The sequence below is a fragment of the Pteropus vampyrus genome, unplaced genomic scaffold (genome assembly GCF_000151845.1).
Source record: "Pteropus vampyrus isolate Shadow unplaced genomic scaffold, Pvam_2.0 Scaffold91, whole genome shotgun sequence".
Taxonomy (NCBI): domain Eukaryota; kingdom Metazoa; phylum Chordata; class Mammalia; order Chiroptera; family Pteropodidae; genus Pteropus; species Pteropus vampyrus.
The window spans coordinates 5,763,536-5,774,004 of record NW_011888872.1 but is presented as its reverse complement, the minus strand read 5'-3'; the positions used below and the strand labels follow the sequence as shown (position 1 = coordinate 5,774,004).

At 37.6% G+C, this 10,469-nt stretch overlaps 1 protein-coding gene across 1 annotated transcript in view; it reads left to right on the top strand.

Annotated features, from left to right (window-relative positions):
* Nucleotides 1-224: 224 nt before the first annotated feature.
* ACYP2 (acylphosphatase 2) overlaps nucleotides 225-10,469 on the top strand; it is a 117,484-nt gene continuing 107,239 nt past the window's right edge. Inside the window, exons 1-3 of the mRNA XM_011363963.2 lie at nucleotides 225-624; nucleotides 8,384-8,400; nucleotides 9,859-9,968. Coding sequence (XP_011362265.1) covers nucleotides 486-624; nucleotides 8,384-8,400; nucleotides 9,859-9,968 — 266 coding nt within the window. The 5' untranslated portion in view covers nucleotides 225-485. The remainder of the gene's footprint in view (nucleotides 625-8,383; nucleotides 8,401-9,858; nucleotides 9,969-10,469) is intronic.

Sequence of the window (10,469 nt, the reverse complement as noted above, 5' to 3'; positions counted from 1 at the left end):
CAACCCATTTAGAATATGGATTCAAGCCTTTATGACTTAATAGAGATGAAAAGGATGCCAACGTCACCTTAAGAATTGGTGCAAAATCGCCTGATATATTTGGCAGTCGCCTAAACATTTAAGAATTCACTAACCAAATACTCTAACCACCAAGCTAGCAGGTCTTTCATCTCAGAAGCTATCATTTTAGGGTATCGAACTAGTGATATGTGGGCACAGCCTTCGGCTTGTATTTACAAACTTTCAGAAATGAGCAGTAAATCGTAGGGAGCGCGCGGCGGACGCATCCCTGCCGGAGGCCAGTCCGGCCCCACCGGAAGCGGGGCAGGGAACGGAGGCCCGGGCGCCAGCGGCCTCTTCTCCCGGTCGTGCGGGGCCGTCCTCGCTCCCACGCCTCGCAGTCTCATTTGCCGTCTCCCGACGCGTGACCCCGGCACGCCGGCGTCCGGGACCGAAGACAGGCGCGGGGGGCGCCACACTGTCCCATGTGCCCCTTCCCTCTCGCGGCCGCCGCAGTCGCTGCGCCCCGAGCCCCGCTCCGGCTTCTCGGCAGAGGACTCGCTGCCGCCATGTCTACCGCAGGGCTCAAGTCCGTGGACTACGAGGTGTTCGGGAGAGTGCAGGGTAGGAGACCCCGCTACAACAGGAGACCAAAGCGGCGTTACGGGTGGAAGGGGAGGAGGCTGAGACCAGGGCTCCCCTCCCCTTGTAGCCGGGACTTCCGCTGGGCCGTGACACAGCAGCCGCGGCGGGAACGAGGGCAAACGCGCAGGCGCCGGGGAGCTGGGATGGGCGGGGGGAGGAGCGGCGGACCGGGAAAGGGAAGGGAGGGGCTCCCGCGGGAGACAGGAAGGACCTTCGGCCCCCTGCCGTGGGGGAGAAACGACCTTGGGCAAGAAAATAGGAGAGGACCTTTGAACTAGTGCTCCCGTTACTTGCCACTGAAACCACTGGCCTTGACATAAATTTCAGAGAGGACATGTAGGGGATGATTGAGGGTTCACTTTGTTGGAGATTATACTCTTTTCCCCCTTGTAGCTCTTAAAAGAATTATTGTTATCTAATTTTTATTTCATCATAAGTTTAAATAGTTGCAAAGGATGTAATGTTTGGCTTATTGTAACTTGTTATTTTTAAATTAATGTTAAATCACTGGAATTTATCCAAGGGAATAGGAATATGGTAGTGATTTAATATTTACCATAATTCATTTTTAATAATGGGAAATTTTACATCATACCTTTTCCTTTTGAATTTGATATCCATTCCAGGACCTCCACAATTTTATCCTGTTGTTACACTTGAGAGTTTCTTATTGATCGTCTATCAAACTTTTCTGCAGTATGTATGTACAGTATATGTGTGTGCGTATATATATATATACACATATACTTATAAGTGTATATATATACACTTATAAGTGTATATATATACACTTATATATATATACACATATAAATATATTTTCTTAATTTTCTTTGACCAGAAAGTTCTATTGGTCTTTTTTCTTCTGACTTACTATTGCAATTATTGTTAGAACAATTGATGAAAATAATATAAATACATTTAAAAGTATGATAAATATTTAATTAAAAAGGTAAATTTGTATTGGAAATCTATTAAATAAGGAGAAATATTGATTAAAGGAAGGGTTCAATTATCTTTTTATTTTGGGACTTTAGAGGTTTTTACACTTTTGGAGCAAGGTGCCAGAGTAAGATTAAGGTGGGTGAGAGTATGCCTTTTGTAAAAAGAGGACCCTTTCTTTCGAGGAGTGATTGTGTAAAGGAAGATAGGACAGGAGAAACAGCAGGCACAGATGCCTTCTCACTCAGTTTTAGAAAAGAATACATATGGAAGTTGAGGATCTGAAAATTGATTTCCTTAAAATCCATGGCTTTGTACCTTGTAGAAAATCTTTGGGTACATCTAGGGGTATGGTACTCTGGATTGAAAAGTGCCACAATAAGTCACTGAAACACATTTCATAAAATATTAACATGGTGGCAAAGATTACCTTACAAAATATTTGGTCTGCTGGACAAAAGTGGCAGTAGTTAAGGCGTGTGCGTGTGTGTGTGTGTGTGTGTGTGTGTGTATGTACATCTGTGACATTTACTGGGTATGTTCCATGTGCCAAGCATCTTACTATTATTTACTTAATCTTTATCACAATTTTGTGAAATATATATCTTATTCTTGTCTTAACAATAAGAAAACAAGTACAGAGAGGTTCAGTAGGTTTGGACAAGCCCGAAGTTGGCAAATGGGATTTAATTCTGCATCTAACTCTAAAACCTGTATGTTCCCATTGTTCGATGTTTTCTGTTAATATATAATGTATTACTATTGATTTTAACTGTATAATTGCACATTTTGTGCATATAATGGTCACATGGTATATGAAGATCAATTTTGGGCAACAGTACAAATATAGCAAAGATAAAAGTACTATCCCAAAACAGTGGGGGTTAAAAAATGAGCTTTAGGGCAATAAGTCCTATAGTTTGCAGAATGTTAAATGGAAGAGAGTACTTATATACTATTAATTTATCAAGGCATAGTTTGCGAGACAAATTCACAATCACGTATATGCAGAAATACACATCAGCATTTGCTGAGAACTTAGGATGTGCCAAGCTCTGTACTCAATATTTTACATGCATTGTCTTATTTAATCCTCTACCCTGTAACCTCAACCATTTCCTCATTTAACAGATGGGGAAATTGAGGCATAGAGAAGAACTTTCCCAGGTTACATAGTGAGTTAAGTGGTGGTGCTGAGATTTGAACCTTCACTTGTTCACACTGTCTGTCACTATTTCTATATATCAGTCTGTATCTCTGTGTCTTACAGTTTTCTCATGGATTATCTAAAATAAATACAAACTGTTAGACTTTTATGCAATTCATAATGATTATGATGAAATAATTGATGATAATACAAAATAAAAAATTTAATTTTAAAACTATAAAATGGACAGTAATTAAAGGGAACATTGTAAAATTAACATTGTAAACTTTTCATTTAAAAGTATGGAGTAATAAAATCTTAATATAAACTGCCTTGTTAGAAATAATGGCTATGACAGTAAATTTACAGTGGAGGAAGCTATCATTGGCAATATTTAATATGGACAAAATATAAAGTGATAAAATTACCATAAAAACAATAAAATGGAAAATATTCCCAATGAAAATGGTTTCAATGACATAGAAATGAACATGGTAAAAATGAAAAATGATTTAACTATCCTGTCCTGGAAAACTGATCACTGAATTAAATTGGCTTCATGAAGTTTATGACAATATTTTTTCATCAAAAACAAGATGTGTTGTTATATTTCCATTTAGATTGTTTGAGTTTAAAACATCCTTGGTAACAAAATGACAATCCATATGTTTTAAGGGTCAAATATATCGTGCTTTGTTCTCAAATACATACACTCTAATTTACAAACAAATTGTATTCCAAGAATTAGTTTTAAGTTGGTCGCTTGAAATTCAGGAAAATACATTTATAGAAATGATATTACAAATAGTAAATTTGCTTCTCAGGTCCATCTGCAAAGTTCTTGGCATACTGCTGCTTTCCATTGCTGCTTCTCTTCCTCTACTTTTTAAAAATATTTTTTGTTTGTTTTAGAATAGTTTTAGATTTATAGAAAAGTTGGAAAGATAATATAGAGTTCCTGTATACCCTACATACAGTTTCCCCAATTGTTAACATCTTATATTAGTATGAAACATTTGCCATATATTTGTCATGACTGGTGAGCCATTATTGATACATTTTTATTAACTAAAGTCTGTACTTTATTCACATTTCCTTAGTTTTTACCTAAAGTTCTTTTCCAGGCTTCTTCCAGGACATCATATTACATTTAGTCATTTTGTCCCTTTAGACTTCTTTAGGCTGTGATGGTTCTCAGACTTGTCTTGTTTTCCATGACCTTGGCAGTTTTGAGGAGTACTTTGAGGTAACTTACTTTTTAGAATGCTCCCCAATTGGGATTTGTCTGATATTTTTGTCATGCTAAGACTGAGGTTATGGGTTATTGAGAGGAAGACCACAGAGGTAAAATGCCACTCTCATCACACTATACCAAGGGTACGCACTATCAGTACGACTTAGCACTGTTGATGTGAACCTTGAGCACCTGGCTGAGATCTAGTTTGTCAGCTTTCTCCACCGTTGAGTTACTTTTTTTATTCCTCTCCCTTTCAGTCTCTACTTTTTAGTCTCCACATTCTCTAAGCTCCATATGTGTTTTTCCCACCAACTTCTGGTGCACTGGGGGCTTTGGGATGAGGGATACAGAAGAGAGGGACTGACCTTCTGTGTTTTTAGAGCGTTTGTAACCGTGGCATGGCTTACAATGTTCTTATAACTATTTTATTACAGTTACATCTAGAATAATATAATCTAAAAGTTTGATTGATTAAGTTGTGTGTAGATTCTTTGATGCTTTACCAGCTCACAGATGAATACCGATGATACCTATGGAAATGGATTGTGGCAATCTGTTGGGATCTGTGCTCGGGAAATTCAGCAGCTTGTTTTTGACAGTATTAATTTAGTTTTAGAATAGGAGTAGCGTATTGGACTACCAAAATAAATAGCAATTTTTTAAAAGATTGTTTCTAATGAAATTGGGATGAATCATTAAATAGCTTTGTCAGACACCACATGATTTAGGTGTAAACATTTTTCCTTATGTAGACAGCTAAATGGAAAAGTTGTTTCAGAAGTTGAATATTTTAGTACATTACAGTCCAGAAACATAAATATGGCTAACTCTAATTCCTTTTCTCACCTTGGTTCCTATAGCATTTCATTTATAGTTCTGTTCTACTTCTCGTTTTTACTTCTCTTTAATCCATTCTGTTTTCCAATGGAGTTATTTGTATCCTCATATACGTGTCTGCCATTAGACAATAAGGACAGCATTTTGAGGGTCAAGCTGGTGGCTTGTTTTTATATACCCTACAAGCTGTACTTCTGGTGGAGACTTCTAAAGTGTTTCAAATTAAATCGAAGTGCTTGGGGTAGTTGGGTTGGAGAAGAAACAGTAGTGCGATGGCTGTTTCAACTATTAAAAAGATGCCATGGTGTGTGGCCCCAGGGACAGACCCTGGATCGATGGAGAAAGGTTAAAGTGAGGCAGAATTTTATTCCATATAAAGAAGACCTTCTTTACAATGAAAGATGTTTAAAATCATCAAGGGCTGCTTTGTAAGGTGGCAACTAGATGCCTTACTGCATTCAAAATTGACATGCAGTCAGAACCCAGAATGAAGGGGTACTTTACAATAGAAAAATTTGATTTCACATGAAAGGATGCTGATGTTTAAAATTCATCGAGTTCTTTAAATGTCAGTATTTCTTTGTAGACATAAACTATGATTTGCTTTGCACATATTCACCTCAGAGTTTCTCACTGACACCTTTCCACAAAGTGAGGTACAGTTGCAGCTGATTAACTCCAGCATATTGTGCTTGAGTTTTTCATAACTGAAGGGGCTGATGTGTGTCCCAGTTCCCAGAGCAACGTGTCTGTAAAAAACCTGCATGTCATATCAGCTTCCCTTCTCTTTAACAAGTGAGGTGGAAGCAAAGTGGAGAGGCCACAAAAGCCCAGAGAAGCATCTTCTCCAAGACAGGCCTTGCCCCGTGAGTGCTCTGTTCCATCCAGTGCCAATAAACTGCAGAAATTCTCCCTCCACGTTCACTTTTTCCTTTTTTTCTATGTGTACCTCCCTCTGTTGCAAAGTATGCTTCAAACTAGGGATCAGGACTCTCAGAAAGATTCTGAGAACATTCCAAGTGGATTATGGAGCTTCGAACGGTTAATTCCCACATGGTTCACTGCTTCACAAAGTTAATGGGCTGGAGGTCCTGACACCTCTTGATGCACATTCCTTCTAAGGCTTTAAAATAGGTTTTATGGTTGAGGGTCTGAATAAATAACACCCCCCTTCATTGTGTGAGTTATTGATTGACAAGTAAGACAAAGAGTAAAGCAGAGTTTTGGGGATTTGTTGTGTATCTTCAGGTAAGTGGACTTTATAATAATCTGTATTGCAGAATGAAACATACCCAGCCAGGCATAGGCAGGCCTCCTCCACTGGCAGAGTAGAAGGTATAATCCCTGAGGTAACTCCCTCCCAGGAGAAGGAGGAAGAGGAAGCAGTCAGGCTATGTACCTTTTTCTCTCTCCACACTAACGCATTAGATAAGTCACTGCATATTTCTGAGGAGTCAGGAACAGGTAGAGAGGGTAGAGAGTGGCCAGGGGTGTCCTGCTAATGGATATTCCTCTTCAAAGAAGGAGCTATCACAAGAGCAAAGAAGCTTTCCTCCAGAAATAAGTTGTAAAATCTAGAGGGAGCTCAACTATTCAGTTCTGGATGCAGTGCTTCAAGATGATCTTTGCTGCAGAATTTTTTGGTGTGGAGTGATAGGAAAAGTCAGGGAGGTTATATGGTGCCTTGTTTTACAGCTAGAGGTGGGAAGGATTACATCAGCCCAGTCCTTGGCTGAGGCTTGGGGGTGGGGGTGGAGGGGAGTGCTGATTTAGCCAGGGGTTTTCCCCTTGTACCCTCCCTCTTCCTGATTGTAGGGTAAATATAATGACTGGAGCTACAGCGGACTCCTTGAGGGAAAGGCTGAGGAAATCACAGAGGCCTTGGCCCTGACTTCCCTGAGGGATAGGGGACATGGGGAATAGGGAATGACTGCTAAAGGGAAAAGTAAGGGAGGGATTCCTTTTGGGGTGATGGAAATGTTCTGGAATTAGGTAGTGGTGCTGGTTGCAAAATGTCGTGAATATACTAAAAAAAATCTCTGTGTATTTAGTATACTTTGAACATTTGAAAAGGGCGAATTTAATGTTATGTGAACTATATCTCAATTTTTAAAAAATGTCATCCCCCTACCCCCACCAAAAAAAAAAAAAAAAAAGGAAGGAAAGCTTAAAATCTCTCAGGTGCTGCTGGTGCTGCTGGTCCATGGATCACTCTTCGATGTTTCCACTTTCTGTTTACTTCAGTCGCATGCACTTTCTTTTCATAATGCCAACATCATAAAGGGCCGTTCACTGCTGAGAAACTCAGAGGGGAATGTGGTCAGAGCAGCCTTGACCAAAACCTTCAACTCGGTCAGCGTCTTGTGAGATCTCCTCACTCTTAGGATAAAACGACTGCGCATTTCTGCACAGTTCTGCCTGTTTTCTGTTATGTTGTCTGTCTTCTACATGGTCTGGTTTAACTGAAGTTTCTCACTTTTCTGCCAATTCCTTTTTTTTATCTACTAGCTAATGTCTTTCCCTCTATATAAGAGATTGCCTTTTTGATTTCCCTTCAGATCAATACCTCCCACTCATCATTCCTCCACACTTTATATATATCTTTTAAAATCTTTTTATAGCCCCACAAAAATTCCATTTGTGGTATTATCCTGTCTATATTGCTTATACTCTTTTTCTTCATGTTCATTTGGTACCTCAATACACTATGATCAGGGAACAAGTGATATCTCTTATTATTATAAATCCACTTATAAAATTACATAAAATTGCCCAAGTCACTGATTCTTTCTTCTGTATTTTCTTAACCAGGCTTAATTGCTGTATGCAGAAGCAATATCTTTTGACCTCTCTGGAGATTGGTTTGATCTATCCCGTGTTATTTTTCAAGGTTTTTTAATTTTTAAAAATTAAGGTATCATTTTAATTCAGTAACATTTACCCTTTTAGTGTACAGTTCAGTGAATTTTGAAATCCACATACAGTCATGTAACCACCACTATAGCTGACATGTAGAACAGTCTCATTATCCCATATTCCCATGTGCCCCTCTGCAGCACTTCTCTCTGCCTGCACCCGGCCTTTGGCAACCCCTGATTAGTTTCCTGTCCCTGGAGTTTTGCCTGTTCCAGAATGTGGCAGTAAAATTAGAACAAATATTTTATTTAAACTTAGATTTAGCCCTTGTACTTGAAGAAGAAATTCTAAGAGCTGAGGATAGGTAAATTTTATGTCAAATATACTCAGCTGTCCTTGTAATAGGCATTTTGTTTTATTTAGCATTGTAAAGTAGAATAAATATACAGTTTGGCATTTCATTATACTTTGAACGAAATATTCAGATGAAATGAAATGAAATATTTAGATTATTTTTTTCTCCAAAAGCAATCTTCCTTTTCTGTTTTTATTTTAAAAGAAAATAATTTTTAAAAACACCTTTTGAACACATTCAGATATTAAAAGTTTTGTTAGTTTCATTTAGTTACTATTTAACAAAATAGATGAAAGTTAAGTTAGGATGTTTATAATATTTTTAAAGGTAGACAAGCTGACATTTCTTTTCATCTTTTATACAGGTGTCTGCTTCAGAATGGTAAGTCAATACAATATGTTCATTATATTTTTTTGCCACCACCCCCTACCCCCACCCCACCATGTTTGTTTCTAATCACAAAGATAAAACAGTTTCCTACTTAGTGCTAGTCTGCTGCTTGCTTCCTGTCCTTGACAGCAAATGTAGACATATTTGTATTCCTTCACATACAAATTACTGGTGAGATTTTTATTAAAGCTATCTTTAAAAAGTAGTGTATTAAAAACATTACAGCCTTCTTAGCTTTTAGTTAATGTTTTCTATGAATTTCAAAACTACCTCTTTTTCGGTGACCAAATTAAACATTTTGATCAGGTATATTAAATACAAAGTATGAGATTTTCCACTTGTTTTAAATGGAAGAAACCTTCTAGGCAAGGGTATAAAATCTCGAATTGCAAAACAAAAAATGCTCATGTTGCATACCGTCGTGTTCCCCAGGTTTTCAGAAGTTGCCTTTAAATTTGTATTTTATGAATATACTCATTTCCTAAAAATTAAATATGGCTTGTATTTTCACCTACTATCTGAGCTGGCAGTCACTAGATTAGTTCTCCGTTTCTAACTTCTGAGTGTTCAGCATGTTCTCACCTATAGAGTCTCCACATTTTGAGATAGTTGCATCCCCTACAGTTCAGATTGTCTCCTTTTTTATTATTACCTGTGAGAGCTCCTACATCAACCCTTGCTGTAACCATCCTAGCTGTAACCATCCGTGTTTGTGTTGCTTTTGTTCAGTTGGGGATGTGGAGTATAGAGATCTTGGTCACCCTGCCTTCCAAACAGGAGAAAAGCATGTTTTTTAAAAGGTCTAGATCCATAGGAATTTTATTATGATGTTAATATAATTCAAAATCAAAATGTTGCTAGGTTTTCATTTGCTGATAACATGACTGAATTTGGAACCCAGAAAAGGTATTAAAAAAAAAACTCTTGAGTATAATAGGAGAAATAAATTTACCAATAGAGAATTATAACATTGGTGTGGCAAGTTCAGAGCCAACAGAAAACATCGGAATATATTAATCCATTACTTCCTATTGACCATAACTGTATATTTTCCCTCAGGGATTGAGAATTTCAGAGTGATCATCATTTGGAACTCAAATTAACAATGCAATTTAGTGTTACCAGACATGAGAGCAAGGCAACTGAATTTTATGGATCCCAAACATATCATGGAAACTGTTTTCTGAAGTAATTCCCACTATCAGTTTATTTTCCCATAATGTGCTGTCTTCATTAAAAGTGGAATTTAATAATAATAAAAAAAATACATTTAAGTGAAGGTTCTTATAAATAGAGGTATTGCTGTGGTTACCTGCACAATTTTTTGGCATAGACTATATTCTTGGAAAACAATTATCAGCTTAGTACTTTTTAAATATTAGAATCAAGTATATTATGAATTCAGACTTTTGATGATGGACTTCCTTTCTCTTGTCTCTCCTGAACCAGTACACAGAAGATGAAGCTAAGAAAATAGGAGTGGTTGGCTGGGTGAAGAATACCAGCAAAGGCACTGTGACAGGCCAAGTGCAAGGCCCTGAAGAAAAAGTCAATTCCATGTAAGTAGCAAGATTAATAACATACATAATTCGTGAACTTATTTTAATGTTTCATTGGACAATAAGAATAGTATTGATGGACCAAATTCAGTTTGAAGGTTATAACTAAACTTACATGCTTTTAGAGAGACTAGCAAGGAAATTTTCAGAATTGGGACTGAAATTTCTACATTTAGGAGTGGATTTCCCTCTTGGACAAGCCCTCAGAAAGATCAATAACATAACTCTCCAATCTGTACAAACTGTATTCTAAGTCTCCTCTAACATGGGGGAGACATCCAAGGCATTCAAAGCTGTCACCTGAAGTGGTTGTGATAGAAGCATAGTGCCTTGTGAAGTTCTTAAAATAGCCATCAAGGCAAAAAAGATTGCCATCTCCTTTTTATTGTTTAAGTGCTTATTTATCTAGTAATTTTATGTATACTGTCAATGAAAGTGTGTTTAATGAGCTGCATGTTTACCATAATATGAATCCTTGTATACCAAAAGAGAACAGATTCA